Source organism: Papilio xuthus, unplaced genomic scaffold (assembly GCF_000836235.2).
Source record: "Papilio xuthus unplaced genomic scaffold, Pxut_1.1 DF828952.1, whole genome shotgun sequence".
In the NCBI taxonomy this organism is placed as follows: domain Eukaryota; kingdom Metazoa; phylum Arthropoda; class Insecta; order Lepidoptera; family Papilionidae; genus Papilio; species Papilio xuthus.
Genome location: NW_013529697.1, coordinates 7406671 through 7426497, shown reverse-complemented (window position 1 = coordinate 7426497; position 19827 = coordinate 7406671). Strand labels below are relative to the sequence as shown.

General features: G+C 34.3%; 2 protein-coding genes across 2 annotated transcripts; one reads left to right on the top strand and one right to left on the bottom strand.

The window, feature by feature from the left end:
* Positions 1–3066: 3066 nt before the first annotated feature.
* On the bottom strand, positions 3067–9923 carry LOC106123709 (fatty acyl-CoA reductase 1-like). Its single transcript, XM_013320122.1, has 11 exons — positions 9853–9923; positions 9279–9393; positions 7925–8038; positions 7349–7471; positions 7143–7268; positions 6367–6514; positions 5933–6034; positions 5245–5431; positions 4579–4685; positions 4073–4202; positions 3067–3470 (listed from the first exon to the last, which is right to left on the bottom strand). Exons 1-11 carry the CDS (start codon positions 9921–9923, stop codon positions 3227–3229), a joined length of 1467 nt encoding a protein of 488 aa, XP_013175576.1. The 3' UTR covers positions 3067–3226.
* A 3067-nt stretch (positions 9924–12990) lies between these two features.
* Positions 12991–19513, top strand: LOC106124688 (fatty acyl-CoA reductase 1-like). The gene is made up of 10 exons (XM_013321607.1): positions 12991–13122; positions 13335–13438; positions 13894–14010; positions 14711–14830; positions 15952–16077; positions 16295–16439; positions 16574–16675; positions 17532–17718; positions 18810–18916; positions 19155–19513. Exons 2-10 carry the CDS (start codon positions 13340–13342, stop codon positions 19292–19294), a joined length of 1143 nt encoding a protein of 380 aa, XP_013177061.1. The 5' UTR covers positions 12991–13122; positions 13335–13339; the 3' UTR covers positions 19295–19513.
* Positions 19514–19827: the final 314 nt, after the last annotated feature.

Genomic DNA, 19827 nt, shown 5'->3' with positions numbered 1-19827 from the left:
GTTTAGGGGGCATCACCATGTTTTCCTTGGCCGTATTAAGCCACTATTTACTAAAAATCACAAGGATGGTGGATCCGAAAATAAGATATCTCGTATTTATTTTTTGTTTTGAACATTTAAAAATTACTCTGTACTAAAATAAAATCTACGTGATTCTAGGTATAAGAGTAGTCTACACCCTTTCTATCATCATCATCAGCTCATACGTCCCCACTTAGGGGATCGGAGCCTACCCTAAGTTGTGTTACCCTTTCTATATTGGGTCAAAAAATTGGTAAAACATCTTGTGATTAATGGACAATCTTTGTTTTTATCACTTTCAGGCTTTTGTACATCTATCGACGGCATTCAGCCAGGGAGAGAGAATACATGTTGACGAAATCTTATATCCACCACCACATCGACTATCTGAAGTCTACAAATTACTTGAGAATAACAACAGTCCTAAGGAAATGAAGCGGATTTTAAGTAATATTATTCAGTATTATAATAATTTAAAAAAATAAAAATAGTCGCTAGTCTTTAAAGAATTATTGGATTATTAAATGATAACTGATTTTATAACGGGGAAATGCCGCCAGCCTCTTGGGAACCCTACCGTGCGACCGCAGCGATTTGGGGTCGATTTTTTATATTATTTAGTTTAATTTTTAGTTTGGTTTAGTTTTAGTATATAGTTTACAGTATTATTTTGGTAGATTAATTAATTAGTCACTTAATAATTAATATAGAGTTAAGTAATCTTATTGAAATATGTTATATTATTTAATAATAATTGATAATTTAATTTGGTAACTTGCAGGCGGAAAATTGAATAATTATACATATTCAAAAGCAATAGCAGAGACGATGGTGGCAGAAGAACATGGAAATATGCCTTTAATTATTGTACGGCCTTCTATAGGTAATTGCTTTTAAAACTGTAATAAAATAAAGTCTAAATAACATTACCCTTCCATTCTGGTAGTATCCAATAACAAAACACACTGAAAAAATCGATAAAGTCTTATCGACTATGTGGAAACTAGAAATAATTTGTTTAGTTAATACTTCAAATAATTATTGAATTCATTTCAGTTGGTGCAATGAAAGGCGAGCCACTTCCAGGTTGGACAGATAACTGGAATGGAGCTACTGGATTGATGTATGATATGGGTCGAGGCGTAAACAACATTTTGCATGGACAGAGAGAAACGGTCCTTGGCATCATCCCAGTTGATTATTCCGTTAATTTGGCAATAGTTGCAGCATCAAAATGCATGTAATTACCTAGAATGTGATGAGAGTTCAGTTCGATTCGATGTTTAATATTTTAAAATTAAAAAAAAATCTCGTTTTCAGTAACAAGTATGAAGTAAAAGTTTATAATTCCTGCTCCAGTGTAGATAATCCTATAACTTGTGGTCATCTAGAGAAAGCGTCCGGTGAACATTTAAAAAAAGTACACAATGGTGAGATCGAGGACAATATTGAAATTAAGAACAGAAAGCGTTAGTTTTTTTTATATCATAAGATGGCAAACGGGTGAGCAGCCACCTGAAATCGCTGAAATAGCGAAGTGACCGTTGCCCATAGACATAGGCATATGCGTTGCTACCTTTAATCGACGGAGGAGAGGATGCAAAGAAAGAACATATCTTCCCTTCCCATGCATCCTTTCATCCGGAAAGTCCACTAACACTTCCCATCCTTTCCTTATAAAAAAAGGATGGGTAGGGAAAGAGGACTAAATTAGGCCATTAGAAACTGATAGTTCATTTTCAATTTTACACAAATGGAATTTAAATTTAAAATTAAAATTGTCATATATTTCAGGTAAAGGTTCATTCAAAGTTTACTACTTTAAGTCACCTTGGATAGTGTATGGAGTGTCATTTTTTTATCAATGGATGCCAGCTTACACAGCCGATTTCTGGTTGCGATTAAAAGGAAAGGAACCACGGTAAATCTTTTTCTTAATATTAAACTATTTGATAATAGCTGTGCCCCGCGACTTCGTCTGCGTGTATTACCGTCTTCGGGTAGCTTATGAATCATTACAAGAAAACATTCAATCTTACATATTCCTATACGATATTTTGATCCCTTGAAAGTAAACACAAACATACTGAGCTGCTTTCGTATTTATTATAGTAAGGAATTAATGATTACCGGTACGGGTTTAGAGAGTAGGGAACTTGAAATGATTAAATGTTAACGGGCTATACTATGCTTTTAATATTAAACATATTGATATATGATTCTAGTTACAAGTATCATATCATATCATCTAATATTACTATAAGCCTCATATTAGTCAACCCTGTGGTGCCAGGTGGGGGAGGAAAATCCTGGAATGGAGGCCACGGAAAACGTCCAAAAGTTTGACGCATCCTCCGTCCATATGGTTCTACCATTTAGTGCGCAAGGCGTGAAGTCGTTGGTTGCGGAAGACCACTACCTATTGTGTAAGAGATTTGGGAAGGTCTATGTTCAGCAGTAGGCAGACGAAGGCTGATGATAATTATATTAAGTGAAGTGTCCATGAAGTTCCATTGTATACGAAACGAAAGCGATTCGTATTTGATGGAATGCCGTAGTGCTACAGTTCATTGAAGATAATTTTTGATTCATCTTTTTTTTAGACACGTGCAAGAACTAAAACTGGCGATAGCACGTCGAAATTTATTGAAGCGATTTACGTCAACATCGAGATTTTGGAAAACAAAAAACACGCGCGCCCTGTACGCGTCACTTTCACAACAGGATCAAAAACAATTCCCATTTGACGCAACAAATATATGTTTAGATGAATATTTTGAAAATTATTTCAAAGGGATATATAAATATTTAAACGTAAAAAAGAAGTAAATATTTATAATATATTTCTTAGTAAATGGACTAAATAATTGTCAATAAAGTTATTTTTGTTGTTTTTAATATTACCCGACTAAAATAAGAGTTACATACAACATTTTAATACGCAGATAATAGATGGCGCTATTTTAATAAAGAATCAATAAGTCGGATTTTTAAAATTAAGTTTAGATTATTTGATTTACAAAAATTGCAATGCCACTTACTTAAATTAAAAAGACACAATAATAACAAATATACCAGTTAAATAAGAAAAAATATAAATAAACCTTTAATAGTAAACTTACTAGAATACTTAAAATGCGGCAATGTCAAGCTAGACTTGGAATCTACTAAATAAGTTTTGGATGACAGTGAGGTCCGATTTATGCTAGGGCATAGTTTTGTTGTCTTTCTTTTGTGTTAGTAATAACTCTTGTACCGCTTTGGCGTATGTCATCATGTACTCAGGCCAAATAATATCCGAAAGGTTTAAAGGAAACTCCCGTCGATCTTGTTCAGATATATTCTTGTAAATATCTAGAAGTTTATCAGTTTTGAAAATCCAAGAATATCTGTTGAAGTATTCATATTTGTTACGAGCGTATATAAATTTTCTCTGTAGCTTCACGTATCTGTAAATTATTTTTTATTATTAGTTATTTAACTTCAAATAACGAATAATCAGCCATGCAGTTACTCTGGAGATACTTTCTAACAAACATTTAACAGTGGTAGAGCCCGCTTTAACATCTTCGCACGAATTCCTGAGGCCTAATTTAGTCCTCTTTCCTTTCCCACCCTTTTTCTTATAAGGAATGGATGGGAAGAGGAAGTGGACTTTCCGGATGAAAGAATGCATAGGAAGGGTAAAATATTTTCTTTCTGTGCATCCTCTCCTCCGTCGATTCAAGGTAGGCAACGCATATGCAATTGCGTACGTCTATGGGCAACGGTAACTTCGCTATTTTAGCGATTTCAGGTAGCCGGTCGCTCGTTTGCCACCTTAGGATATTAAAAAAACATCCATCCATCCAAACATTCGCATTTATAATATTCATAACGTATACAGCATGTCGGAAAATTCTAAGTAAACCGAAAAACTTAATTTTTCAAGGTCGTAGAAATCTCCGTAGTATATTCAAGTTTCTTGTAATTAACATTTAAATTATCATATTATTTAACTTTAACATAAGTTATTATGTTGTGATTAAAGTTAATATTGAAAAAGAAATACCTTGTTTGTTTTCCTTTAATTTTAAGTAACGTATCAAAAACATACGCAGGAATAATTTGTGTTATAAATGTTAGTATATCTCGAGCTAATTCAGACTCTACAATAAAAACTTTAGGAAATCTCGAATCGTCTGAAACAACAAAATAAAATATAAACTTGAATGTTGTAGGAATATCGATGTAAAATTTAGATTATAAAAGGAATTATTAAATACTAGTTATCGCCCGTGACTCGGGCCGCGCGAAATTAAAAAAAATAATAAGTAGCCTATTTGATCTTCCAGACTATGGTATACGTCTAAGCCAAATTTCATCGATATCCATGCAGCTGTTCCAGAGATATCTTCAAACAAACATACATCCAAACATTCGCATTTAAAATATTAATAAGATTATAAAGATGAAAAAAATTCTGAGATGATTTTTCTTTGGCGCATATGCTTAATGCAGGTTTCTTAAGTCATTGTTATCCCAAAGGCTTTCTAATATACAGCTTGAAAGACTTACTTGAATTAAACTTAATATTTGCTTTGTTAAAATATTTAAATATTTCATCCAAATGGATAGGATTTATTGAACTTGTCCCACAATTGTACACTGCCAATTTACTGGACCTAAAAATAATTTATTTAAAAAAATTAAGTACCTACATTAACATTCAAAGAAAAGAAATAAATTATGATTTTTTTTAATAAGAGAAGACGACACCCATGTACATCTGGAGCACCAGAGGAACTGCAGATGCGTTGCCGGCCTTTAAGGAAATGCTCGCTTCTTGAAGGTCCTTAAGTCGTATTGGTTTGAAAATACCGCCGAGGAAAGACCGTTCCACAACGCGGCCGTGCGGGGCAAGAAATTTCGCGAGAATCGCACCATTGTGGAATGCCAGCCACCCAGGTGGTGTGGACGGAACCTGGCGGTCCTGGGATGATGGCATATGAGAGATCTTTATTGGAAAAAAAACCGATTTAAAGAATTCCTATCTGTCGTCCCCGATTCCGTCAGCGCGGAATTGCAAAAAAACCTTAATAAGGCCTTGATCTTCCAGACTATGTTCTATATGCCAAATTTCATCGAGATCCGTTGAGCCATTCTAGAGATACCTTCTAACAAACATCCATCCATCTAAACATTCGCATTTATAATATCAGTAAGATTGTGGTGAACTCATACCTTGGTAATGTAGCCGCCGCAACTAAAGTGAAGTTAGTTACATAATCAATTGGTACAAAATCAACAATATTAGAACTTTTCCCGCGAATTACCCGATTTAGTCCAGTTGCACCGCTCAGTAAAATTGTTGTATGAAACGACATGTTATCTGTCCAATTCTTTAACGGCTCATTGAAAGACGAAGCCACTGAAATAAATAATTATAAAAAAATATCTAAATAGCAGTATTTATAGGCCATTGTAACCTTCGTTACTTTTAATGTAAAAAATAGTGTGACAAAATTATTTGGCCCGGTGGCAACAATGAAACTAAAGTCATCAACATCATCAGCTCACTATAAGTCCCTACCGAGGGGCTCGGAGCCTTCCCTAAGTAAGGGATGATTAGGCCATAATCAACCATGCTGGCCCAGTGCGGGTTGACTTCACGCATATCTTTGAATTTCTTATTAGATATGTGCAGGTTGCATCATGATGTGCAAACTAAAGTGCTACACAAAAAATATCAGCACATTATCGCCCAGTCGGATTCAAAATTGTCATAAGTAGATCGGATTGCTTGTCTCTTGTATATGTTTTATATTATCCATATTTTCTATGAAAATTTATCGCGAAGCCACTTTCACCGGATCAAATATGTTTGTAGTACTATACACAATGAAATTATATTACATTAAATTATATTTACCCATAGTTGGTCTTATTATCACTGTAGGTATGTTTTCGTGTTCAGTAGCAATTAAAGATTCTGCTAACGCCTTTGTAAATGTGTATGTAGTAGGTTTTCCATCTTAAAAAAGCAAAACTACGTCAAATAAAGTTCATTTTAAACGTAAAAGGAAATTACAAACCAATTTCTCTTTGTGTACTCACTTCACAGTTTTATAGGCAAATTGTAAAATTTACTCGGGAATCGGCAAAAAATATTAGTAATAAAAGTTCTAGGATCTTTAAAATCTTCGAGATTTTCGAGGAAAGAAAGAAAAACGCTTTACATAATAATATACATAAGTAAACAATTGAATGATTAACTCATTTCGTTACACGATTGAGTTGGCACGTCAGGCCTTACGCTACTGTTTTACTCTATGTGCCAACTCAAATATTGGGTTTTATACTTACAGAGCAGAGTTGAAATTTTATCTTTGTTATTTCCAATACGTGCCAATTCGTTGTAGATATAACTAACATCCACCGGCATTGGGTATACTCGTTCTTCAATCACATTCTTATCAGTGTTTGTGTATGCCGTCGAAATATGTATGTAAGCCTTGAAAACAAGTTTTTTTTTATATCATAATGTGGCAAACAAGCAAGCGGCCACCTGAATAATACAAAATATTAAAGCAACCTGCCCATAGACCTCCGCAATTGCAGAATCGTTACATTTAAACACGGAGGAGAGGACGCACAGAAAAAGGTTACAACTCCTTCCTATTCGTCCCCTCCTCTGTCAAATATACTTCCCATTCTCATGGAGAAGAAGAGTAAGAGGACAAAAATTAGGTCTATAACTCGGAAAGTAAACACATCAATTAATTAGTCTTACTAATAATATAAATGCGAATGTTTGGATATATCCATGGATATTTTTAGAAAGTATTTCCGGAACGCCTCAATGGATTTTGATGAAATTTGGCACAAATATAGAGCATAGTCTGGGAGATAACATAGACTACGTATTAAGTTCTATTTTAATTCTGTACGGATGAAGTCGCCGAAGTCAGTTACGAAGTTATAAATCCTGCTGTTTTTATTTTTTTGTTATCGGAATACTAAATATCACATTCTTATTTAAAATCAATTACGTCATTTTCGAATCACAATAATACATAAATTATGTTACCGTAAAAATTTATCATGTTATTAGATTTAAGCGTAGTATTTAATTATCCTACCTGGACATTTTTGATCTTTTTGCAAAGACTTAAAACTTTTCTAGTCCCTTCATAATTAATTTGTAAAGCCTTCAATAACGGCTCATTAAATTTTGTTGTAGCAGCCGAATGAATAACAATTGAAACCTGAAAAAAATGCATGCAATTTTAGAAAAAGAACAACTTTGTAACAAAATTAAAAGTCGCTCTCATTTGAAATACCTTACTTTATCAATTAATGTTTTTTCATCTGTAGATGTCATACCTAAGTTAGGTTTCTCAATATCACCTAGAATAGGTACGATTTTCTCTAAAGCTTTTGGTTTTTCCTTCTTTATCCTTGTAAATACCTGTCAAGGAAAATTATCATGAATTTATGAAAAATAACCTTTAAGGAGCATAAGACATTAATAAAAAACTAGCTGTCGACCACGACTCTGTATTTTTTATAAGATGAGGGAGCAAACGAGATGCGGGTTCATCGACGCCCATGGACATCAGCAATACCAGAGGAATCACAGATGCCTTGACGGCCTTTGCGATGATACGCTCGCTTCTTGACCCTAAGTCGTAGCGGTTTGGAAAACCCGCTGAGGACAGTTCCACAATGCGTCTGTGCGAGGCAGGAAGTTTCGCGGAAACCGTGGAATTGAAAAAAAAACTTTATTAGTAGCCTATGTATTCATGTAGACTATAGTTTATATGTATGCTTAATTTCAGCGTGATCCATGCAGCCTTTCTCGAGACACCTTCTAACAAACATCCATCCATCCAAATATTCGTATTTTTATATAAGTACTTACGGGATTTTCAAGCATGTCACTAAGCCTTACAAGTGCCGTTAATTGTTGTGTTTCTCGAATAAGCATATAAATTTTCTCAACATCAGTACTATATAATAACTTTTCTATAAATGCCTGGAAAATTAATTAATATAAAAAAAAATATTCTCTTGTTCACAGTCAAAGAGTGCTAATCGTGAATAACAATATTAAAGCATCAGGATTCGAACCCACATACAGATAGATTGCCAATAAAGAGTAAAGTTTAAATCCCTAAGAAAGTAGCGCCATCGCTAATAGCCCGTATATGGCTCCTATCAAAGTTTTATACGTCATTCTCCAAATATTTTAAAGGAAGATTAAAATGTATTAATAACTGTATCGGAATTGTAGAATTCGTTGCGTTATATTTGGCTCGTTCACGTACCAACACGTGTTGCCGGTCCAAAGGTCTGACATCGACTGACGTCCCCTCTCTCCGGTATGTTCTTATGGCGTGTACGCTCGAGACAAACAACACTACCTTTATGCATACACTATAGGAATTGAAAAAGGAACTCCATTTTTGTTTTTTTTTCTGAATAAAATTGACCGATGTCTATGCCTACAGTCCACAGAGTACTATGTATGTAAAGTGTTTCTGTGCATCTGTGATATATTTAGTGATAGACGTGGTCGTGCCGATATCTATTGTTAGGTAGATAATCCGACACTGTGCCGGTGTACTGGCGCAACACTATCCTTACTAAAATGTCGACATTTATTTCCCCTCACTAATCATTCTGACACTTGACTTTGTAATGAAAGCGCGCCATTCACGCCATAGGATTCTAAATAATAATTTCTAAAAGTATACATACATACGTAAGTATAAATTTTCCTTGGCTATAACTTTTTCGCCATGCGTACCCTTAACCATGGTATTTGAATAATTATATTCATTTTCAATTACTTTTGAGTTTTAATTTATTTACAATTGTGATGATGAATTCATATACGTAATATACACAATAAAATTCATTTACAAAATTACCTAATGTAATTCGATTTATACACAAAAAATATTTTTTTATATATTTAAAGTAATTCTAAACTGATATATAAACACGGCTAAACACTCACGTATATTCGTCGCTTGGCGGCACCGACTAGTTTCGAGCCCATCGGGCCCCACGCGGCCCGTCGCTCACTGATTGCGTCCGCGAAATAATACCAGTACCACTCATCCTGATGAAGGGCACCCGATGGGCTCGAAACTAGTCGGTGCCGCCACCGGACGAATATACGTGAGTGTTTAGCCGTGTTTATATATCAGTTTAGTATAATGTCTCACGAAAGTTTGAATAATTTAAAGTAATTCAGTAATATTTCTCACTTTTCCGAGATATCCCGTACCACCTGTAATAAATATAGATTTTCCCGCGTAAAAATCAGCTACATTTTGATGGTAATATTTATTACTAGTTATTTTAAACACAGTTACTGCATTCCTGTGAAGAATTAATAAATATTAATAATGATGAGAGCGTCGGTAGCTCAGGGGTTAAGCACTTGACTTGCAATCTGCAGGTCCTGACTTCGAATCCCGCCATGTACTAAGTTTTTCCATTTTCGATTTAAATATGTACATTTCATAAAATTTATTCAACGTTCTTACGGTGAAGGAAAACATCGTGATTCAACCTACGAAGAAATTCAAAGATATTCACACATGTCCTCAAATCCTCAACCCACCAGCACTGGGTAAACATAAAAATTAGTTCTGATTACACTCGCCATAATTTAATTTTACATTTCCATTTAATTAAATGAATTTAAATATCTAATTTATTTATTTCAGCCTTAATCAGTCTGGTTTTTCGTTTACTTATATTACGGTTAGGTTATTAACTCCTAGTTATATTTATGTTTATTTATTTTATTTTATTTTATTTATTGTTTATACTCACTTGTGTCTTTGATATCTTTCCAAAATCGTTTTTTTTAAACAACGTCGCACAAAAATATTTGTTAAATACATATTACTTAACGTTGACTTTTATAAGATTTCAAATTACTAGTGAGTTCAATTTGTTTATATACGATATAAAGTGCCCAAAGAAACTGACCCTACTAAATAATAATTTATTCCGATTTCTGAGCCAAATTTTCCGTATTTCGTATTATAGAGTGACAAACTTATCTGACCCGGTGCACTTAATGGCACCAAGTAATTATATAGTTTAACAAAAATATTTGGCCCTAGTTCTGTCTATAACATGTAGCGCCTACATGGACATAAAAAATGGTATAAAAGAAAAAAATCACAGCGACAGGTAACGTACGAAAAGGAACTTATTATAATTTTTTGATATTGGCAGGAGGGCGATAATGAGGACCAGAGCGGCTTGATAAGTGCATTCGCTTCGAAGCGATTCCATAACGAACTTCAAAAATGTATAAAACTGAAAATAACTTTCGGTAAGTCACGTGATTGTCACACTGTTTTTAAATATTTTTTCTCACAGTAGTAATTACCTGTCTCATCGGGCCAAATATGTTAGACGTATTATAAACAAACATCACGCCTACTTCACAATAGAATTTTTTTTTGTGATTGAGTAGTTACTGTTTGCCTTGAAGAGGCATTTACAGATTCACTGGGCTTGAGGTGACCGGGCACAGATGGCGGTTAACCTAAACCTCATTTAAGAGTAACAAAACTCGAGGGCTCCCCTCCAGGAGCCTCGGCTCGGGCTGTACTTTGTTATTGTTACCGGATTGGGAGGCCAGCGAGCTCTCAGATCACTTAGGTGGACGCCCCTTGGAGTGACTGGGCTCAAGGGCCCTTGAGACCCCTCTAGGTGCCTACCTCGACTTAGGCTGTCACTCATAACACGTTTAGCATTCCGATGCGAACCTCGTCATGATCGGTTGCTATTATAGGCGCCGTCTGAACCAGCGTAGGGACTGGGCCGTCCCAGCAAACGCTGTGCTGGCTGCTTTTGACACACTTTTCTTTTAAATTTTGTTATAAATCTGTACTGTATGTTGATTTTCTTATAACTGTGTGATAATAACTGTTTTTTTTTCTTTCTTTCATGTCTTTGAAAATATGTTAAATATATAAAATACTTTTACTCATTGTTTATTTAAATTTATGCTATGACGTCACAATATAATACATTCTACGTGCTATTTGAAACTTACAATGGGCTACAATAAATATCCCACCAACTGCCGTGTTCATTATTTATTTAATGCATACTTAAATAGTAATTAGTAAAGACTTCACATATTAGATTTTCTTTACTATTAAGTGGCAAACGAAATTAAAAAAAAATACCAAAGCGATCGTTGCCCACATACAACCGCTTTTGCACTTTGGGGTGCGAATGAACGGACTGTGGAGGGAACGAACAGAAAGAGGATATTTTCCCTATACGTGTCACCGCAAAATCCACTTCTTCCCACCTATTTTTTTAAGAAGAAAACGATGAAAAGGGAAAGATTACCATAAGCAAATCCGCGTTACGTCTGATGAGTATGCCACTCATCAGACGTAACGCGGATTTGCTTCAATATTACACGTCCATTGCCTTGCTGATAACAATCTGATATTACTTAAAAGGAATTTATTAAAAAATGGTTTATTTATTAAAACACTATACACAATAAATGTATAGATTTTTTCTTGATATTTTTTATATTACTGTGGGTATTAATTTTAAACACATACAAAACATCGTAATACAACCTGCACATATCTGAGAAGAAATTCAAATATATGTGTGAAGTCAACCAACCCGCACTTGGCCATCGTGGTTGACTATGGCCTAATCACCCTTAACTTAGGGTAGCCTCCGAGCCCCTCGGTGGAGACATATTGAGCTGAAGATGATGATGTCGTCCAAGCAATCTTGGTTATTTTTGGTCGATCTTACTAATATTATAAATGCAAATTTTTGGGTGTATTGATAGATGAACGTTTATTAGAAGGTATCTCCAGAACGTATTATGGCTCTCGCTGAAATTTAGCATAAATGTACAACACAGCCTGGAAGAACACATAGGTTACTTATTAAGCTTTTTTTAATTCGTAGCCTAGAGTCGCAGGCGACAGCCAGTATTTTTTTCATTGCCACTTTAATTCACTCTTATTGACTACTACAATATTTTCATCTTAATATTTTTGATAAACTAGCTGTCGCCCGCGACTCCGTCTGAGCAGGATTAAAAATAAAACTTATTGAGTAGCCTATGTGTTCTTCCAGACTATGTTAAGATCCGTCGAGCCGTCCCGGTATATCCGGAAGGAAAACAGACATCCATCCATCCATCCATCTAAATATTCGCATGTATAATATTAACAGGATACTAAGTTTTTGTGCTCATTAAAAATACAACTCTGTAGAATTCTCATTTAAATTTGCATTTTACATAAAAAAACAAAGGGATTGTAACAATGGTTGGATAAACAATATCTACATTGTCGTAAATTTGTTTAAAAATAGAAAAAAGTGACGCAAATTTAACAATGTAAGTAATACGCAATATACAAGTATATCAAACTATAAGGAGCTTAATATAAAAAACAACTATGTGTCAAATACGTTTGTTAATCTGTTTATATGCTCTATATATATCGTGATTATAAAGCTCGGAGCACACTATGCATTTCCTGAACTGACAATAACTTTCGATAAGACACGTGTTTGTCGCGCGTTAATCTGAATAAAACCTCAATCTGTGCATTCAATACACATATACATATTAATAAAATTGTACTGTCTGTATGTAATTAAGTAAAAAAAAAAACAAATTTCGTACATATGATATATTTGCTTTGCTGATAACGAAAAACTTTTTTTTAATTTTTATCTATCTATTTAATTCTATCTATCTGCTTGTCTGCATGTCTGTCCGCAAGGTCGCGTTTGTTCCGTGTGGATTTTGAGGGGACTTGAACGGGATGATAGTTGATGCACGCTAGCATATTAAAGGCTGCTTTTTTGTAATTCTCCGAGGACGAAGTCGCGTGCGTTCGCTATAAATAATAAGTCTTTTTTCCTTAAGCTCGAGTACACTTACATAATTAGAGACACGTCTTGCATAGTGTCATTTATATAAGGAGCACTGTTCGTCATTCACGCGCTTATGCATTTTTTTTGATGCGGTGAATTCAAGAGCTTTGTTTCAATAATAATTTCTTTTTATTCTTTTAAGTTTCTGTTGATTCGGTAAGTTAATTTATATAAATGATTATTTAGTATTTAAAATTATATTTAATAAATAAAATTAGTTATAAAGATATGATTTTTGTTTACTTTAAAAGTTACCTTTACGGTAAAATAAATTGTAAAATAAATACAAGCATATTAAATTGTTATTTATTAATAAAAAAAATTATATAATAGTATTAAAATTGTCAAAATTCAATTACTATTTTCAGGCGCAATGGATGCTACGAAAGTTGATACTCCCTACCTTCCAGTACCTGATTTTTACGCTGGCAGAACAGTTTTCCTAACAGGGGGCACGGGATTTCTCGGAAAGGTACTTTTAATTTTTAATTAATTTATTTATTAAAAATAAACATATCAGAAATTTCTAAGTTAAACATCATTTTCATGGAGACAATATCTTATTGTAAACAGAATAATCTTAATAATTTCAAAGCCGTAATGTACTATGTAATTGGTTGTTCTCTTCTCGTAGTAGTTAGTTGCCGCTATTGTACAGATTATCCCTTCCTGACCCGTTCAGTTTTGCGTATAGTGGTTAATTTAATAAATATCACCCTGAAATAATTAACTGAAAACAATTTTACATTTTACAATTGGTTGTTATATTTTTAGATTATTGGAAAATATTTCTGTTATGAAGTCTTCTATCTGAACTTGTTAAAAATGAGTTACATACCTTTCGTTCACTTTGAAAAAAAAAACAGAAATTTCTAAAATTACGAAAAAATATTGTAACTATTTCTTGTTAATTTTTTTTTATTTCAGGTATTGATTGAAAAATTGCTATACAGTTGCAGCAACATCGATACAATTTACATATTACTAAGAGAGAAGAATGGAAATGGAGCAAATGAAAGACTTAAGCGATTAATAAGTAATCCTGTAAGAGTTTTAATCATCATTATTCAATCATCAGCTCACAATACGTCCCTACTAATGTGTTCCAAGCTCATCCTTAGCCAGGAATGACTAGCCCACAAACAACCATGCTGGCAATACGATGTGTTCCGTAAGAATGACAGATAAATGTACATACGTAAATCTAAAATCGAAAAATGAATTTGTACATGGCGGGATTCAATCCCAGGACTAACAGATTGCAAGTTAAGTGCCTAAACCCTGAGCCGCCGACCAAAATAGTATTCATAACATGAAAGCTTTCAACTTAAAACTTCATTAAATTATCAATAAATCTAAAAAAATATACGAAACTTCGTAAAAAATAATTATTTTGAAAAACTTTAGAGATAACGTAATTTAAATTAGACCGTCGGTGGCTCAGTGGTCAAGCACTTGACTTGCAATCTGCAGGTCCTGGGATCGAATCCTGGCATGTACCAATGTGTTTTTCGATTTCCGATTTATATTTATCCGACGTTCTTACCGTGAAAGAAAACATCGTGATGCAACCTGCACATATCTGAGAAGAAATTCAAAGATATGTGTGAAGTCAATCAACCCGCACTTGGCCAGCGTCGTTGACTATGGCCTAATCACCCTTAACTTAGGGTAGGCTCCGAGCCCCTTGGTACGTATAGTGAGCTAATAATGATGATGATTAGAGATAATAATTATTTTTTAGGTATTTTCTAGACTACGAGAGGAGAAACCAGAGAGCTTATCGAAAATAAAACATATCATTGGCGATATCACAGTTTTCAATATGGGCCTAACTTCTCATCAGGAAGAATTGTTAAAAAAGGTATTTATTATTTACTTAATATTTCAAGAATACTAGCAGTAGCCCGCGACTTCGTCAGCGTACAAAAAGTAGGCTAAAATATTCCCGCTTATGTATATCAGAAGTCCGTCAAAGTCCCGTCAAATTTGATCCAGCCGTTCAGGAGATTGCGTTGGCTTCCGCAATGCAATCTAGACAAAGAAATATCCAATTTTCATACCGGAAACAGTAGTGATACAAATAGTAAAACATAATATCTTATAACCACATTGACGTCGTCAAGTCGTCCATAATATTTTCACCGGCGGCCGTCAAAGGGTTAAAACAAGTAACCAAACAATGTCTCATTGTATTTTTGGAATAATACAGTTTTAATTACTTTTTAATGTGGAAATCGTTTCATTCACCGGTGAATACTGAATTAATTAAAAAATTTAAGGTAATTGCAAAATACAGCCTGCATCTGGGTCAATGCGATGTACTTTGTTTCTTTGTATTAATGTAAAATTCAAGTATAATTATCACGAGATAAACTCGCTTATAAACTTGACCCGCTGACAAAATACGAAATAAAACATGTTTATGCAAAAGATTGTTATCGTAATATCCTTAAAGTTTTTTTTTCTTAAAATATTATCACATTTTAGGTAATTTATTAGTATTACTAAGGCCTAGTCACCCTTAACTTAGGGTAGGCTCCGAGCCCCTCAGTGGGGTATGCACATGTAGTGAGCTGATGATGATGATTAGTATTACTTGTTACCAGTAAAGTAAACTCTAATCTAGTGCAAGGATATAGTTCATGACAATATCTGAATGGATTCGAACCGAAATCCGCCGATCACACACCATGTTCATAACCATTAAGCTATCAAAACCGTCTTACAATAGTAACAAATCCTACTCTTACTAATATTATAAAAGTGAGAGTTTAGATGGATGTTTGTTATAAGGTAACTTCGACCTTGATGAAATTTGGGACAAGTTTTATAATCGGAAAAACAGATAGGCTACTTATTAAGATTTTTTTTAATTCTGCGCGATCGGAGTAGCGGGTGACAGCTTATAAAATATAATACATACTCGTATATTTTTATTTAAAAACATATTTGTCAAATTAATGTTCTGTTTTTAAATTTTAGGTTACCGTTGTGTTCCATTTGGCAGCAACGATTAGGTTTGATGAACCGCTTAAGAATGCTTTAAATATAAACGTGGAAGGGACAAGAGAGGTTCTGAGAGCTTTCAAAAAGCAATCGAAATTGGACGTAAGTAGAAATCTTGTAATGATTCATCTCGGTGATAACAAATGGTCAATTAAAATTTTTTAGCCGTAATATATCTATAAGAATATATTCTCTAACTTTTAATTGTCACTGTTTGGTTCTACTCAAAACAGTTTTTGTACATTGTTACTAAATTAAGTTTCACAGGTAAATGTAATCAATAAAAAATTAATAATTTACTTATCCTTTTTGTTTCCAGGCATTTGTATATGTCTCCACAGCATTTTCTAATACTGATAAGAAAGAAATAGAGGAATGTATCTATCCTCCGCCAAGAACACTACAAGAAGTGTATAAACGCATCAAACATGAAGACCCAGATGAAGATCTTTGTGAATTTCTAAGTAAGTGATTGAGGCAGGCATAGAGTAAGATATGATTAACGACAGGATTGTCGACTTAAATGAAAAATAACAGATCTTTTTGGAGATTTCTCTTTAGTAAATTATGTGCTTTGTGTTTTTTTTTTAATTAACAGATGGTCGTCCGAATACATATACGTTTACGAAGGCATTGGCTGAAAATATAATAGGAGAAGAGCACGGAGACATTCCAGCTGTCATCGTAAGACCTTCGATTGGTTTGTACTGCACTTTTTATACTAGAAAACGGCAAACAAGCAAAAAATATTATCGAAAAAACTTAACGATTATACATTGCATATATTTAATGGGTAGACATTTGAAGCCAATTCCTTTTTTGGCAATTATTTTTAATTTTTTATTGAAATTACCACTGATATATAAACACGGCTAAACACTCACGTATATTCGTCCTGTGGCGGCACCGACTAGTTACCGACGAGGAGGAATATACGTGAGTGTTTAGCCTTGTTTATATATCAGTTTTGTATAATGTCTCACGAAAGTTTGAATAATTATTACCATGTTGTTTAATGTTTCAAATATTGACACTTGATACCATGTTGGGGTGATTGTTGAAAAATATGTCATCAACTGATATAAAAACGGCTAAACACTCACGTATATTCGGTGGCGGCACCGACTAGTTTTGAGCTCGTCGGGAGCCCTTCATCAGGATGAGTGGTACTGGCATTATTTTGCGGACGCGGCCCGTCGCTCACTTATCAACAATACCAGTACCACTCATCCTGATGAAGGGCCCCCGATGGGCTCGAAACTAGTCTAGTCTAGTCTCAGTTTAGTATAATGTCTCACGAAAGTTTGAATATGTCATCTATAATTTTGTTATGGTAGCCATCTTGTATTTTTCATAGTTTACAATACTTTGCTTCTTTCCGTTTCATTTGATGCCCTTATCGGGGTGTGCAAAAATATGTCACGTTGAACATAGCCTGGAAGACCGCATAGGTTCCTGTTTCTAATTTCGCACTGGTGAAGTCTCGGGCGGAAGCTACTTGTTATATAAATATTACTAACATGAAAAATATATCAATGCATATTTTTTTATTATAGTAACGCCAGCTGCAGAGGAACCGTTCAAAGGTTGGATAGACAACTGGATGGGGATCACAACATTTATCTTCACCATCGCTAAAGGCTGGACTCGAGTTCTGTATGGGAAAAGAAATTATGTTCTCGACATCATTCCTGTCGACTACGTTGTTAATTTGATTATGGTTGCAGCAGCTAGATGTGAAAGGTATCACTGTTATAACGGATCCGATAATTATGTTATTTTTTTAATGTTTTGTGATCACATTATAAAATAATTTCTTTTTACATTTTATATGTAAATAAACATCTGTATTAACCTTTGACAAAACAAAGATATGTACAATATGTTTTAAACAGGAATTTTGGTCTCGGAAGCCCACGGTAAGACATTGCTTAAGCACTTGTTAACCTTTTGACCGCCGCGCCGGATTGACGTCCACGTATTTATAAAAAATTAATAAAAAAATGGGACCTACCTACAAGCAAAACCTTTCGATAAAAAAAAATCAGAATTGGAGCGCCAGGGGCGGAGTTACGCGGTAACACACATAAAAAGGGTCTTGACAGACAGACGGACGGACGGACGGACGGACGGGCAACAAAGTGATCCTATAAAGGTTCCGTTTTTTTCCTATGAGGTATGGAACCCTAAAAAAGAACATACAGACGAAATGATAACCTTCTCCTTTTTAAAGTCGGCTAAAAAGAGAATGGTTTGCCCTAAAAGATATATTACCAAAACTGGCTTTGGTATAAGTACTTGGTTATTTATTTGTGAAGTTCGTATATAGAAAACCTATGCAGGATCGTCAACAATCATGGTTTAAATTAAAATGTAGTTGAAACACTGTTCCAGATTTTTATGATTAGACCCTTAGTATTAAACTTTTAACTTGTAAAACTTGTTGGCTTTTTATGATAATTTTAGACTATAAAAATATATTTGAGAGCGTCGGTGGCTCAGGGGTCAAGCACTTGATTTGCAATCAGCAGGTCCTGGGTTCTAATCCCGCCATTTAACAATGTGTTTTCGATTTCCGATTAACATATGTACATTTATCCGACGTCCTTACGGTGAGGGAAAACATCGTGATGCAACCTGCACATTATCTGAGAAGAAATTCAAAGATATGTGTGAAGTCAACCAACCCGCACTTGGCCAGCGTGGTTGACTATGGCCTAATCACCCTTAACTTAGGGTAGGCTTCGAGGCCCTCGGTGGGGACGTACAGTGAGCTGATGATGATGAAAAATATATTTATAGTGATATACATAATACTTTATTCTATTCCTCAGATCCACTGATGTACCAGTATTCAATATTTGTAGCAGTTCTGCTAATCCTATATCATCAGGTCTACTTGGCAGTTTGATTATTACAGAGAGCATAAAGCAAAAATTTTGTAAGCATGTTTACATCATATTTAATTTTGTATTATTTAAAAAGAGAATTAAAATATTTATTCGCCAAAGTATCTGACCCAGTAAAGAATAAGAAAACGCTGGTAAAAAACAAAATACAATTTTACGAGTCATTTTTCAATAGCTGACTGTCGAAGTCATATCTTTTTTAATATATTAAATTGGTTATTTAATTAAGCAAATAGAAAAAAAAATAAAAATTCTTTTTTTAATTTTCAGATGATTTTCCTCTCTTCGGCGTGGTTTACATTAAGTCCGCTATATTCGTAACAATTGTTAGTTTCATCCTGGAGACCGTACCAGCTTACTTGACAGATTTTTGGCTCAGAATTACTTGCAGATCAAAAAGGTTAGCTTGATATATAATGTACATAGGTACTGATATATAATCTCACATATACAACAAACAGTTGCCATATGGCAGAATGCATGAAATTACTGACTAGCGGGGTGGCGCGTCCACCGCGTAACCAAAAGCACTACTAAACTCCCGCTCGTTTTCCCGCTCTTCGTAAGTTACATGCCCAAGGCCTAAGAGCATTGACCTTTATAAATGGACTGGCTATTAGACGTAGTATTTTGTGCCTATTTGATTTTCGCAACTTTAAGACTGATGGTTGCGGTGGTATGGCTACGAATTAATAATAAAGATAGAATTAATAGTAATATTAACAGGCGTAAAGCTGTTATTTCAAAGCAATCGCCTATCTATTTATATCAGTGCCCTTAGTCAGCGCTATTATTTACTTGCATTGTGATAGTCTAATTCCATTTCGCTGATGGGTAGGAAATAAATGTCCTCGACTACAACATGTGATTGATTTAATATTTTTCAGTACCATTTCACCTTCGTGAAAGTGCAAAAGAAGCAATCCAGAATGAGAGAGAATAT

What these genes read in the sequence shown, in the direction of transcription:
- LOC106123709 (XM_013320122.1), bottom strand. Translation starts at nt 9,923, where the DNA reads ATGTATTTAACAAATATTTTTGTGCGACGTTGTTTAAAAAAAACGATT. An exon ending in GTGACATGCTTGAAAATCCC is followed by an intron (nt 7,472 to 7,924) that starts GTAAGTACTTAT and finishes TTTCCTTGACAG; the next exon opens with GTATTTACAAGGATAAAGAA. An exon ending in GATAATAAGACCAACTATGG is followed by an intron (nt 5,432 to 5,932) that starts GTAAATATAATT and finishes TATTTATTTCAG; the next exon opens with TGGCTTCGTCTTTCAATGAG.
- LOC106124688 (XM_013321607.1), top strand. Translation starts at nt 13,340, where the DNA reads ATGGATGCTACGAAAGTTGATACTCCCTACCTTCCAGTACCTGATTTT. An exon ending in AGGAAGAATTGTTAAAAAAG is followed by an intron (nt 14,831 to 15,951) that starts GTATTTATTATT and finishes TTTAAATTTTAG; the next exon opens with GTTACCGTTGTGTTCCATTT. An exon ending in AGATCTTTGTGAATTTCTAA is followed by an intron (nt 16,440 to 16,573) that starts GTAAGTGATTGA and finishes TTTAATTAACAG; the next exon opens with ATGGTCGTCCGAATACATAT.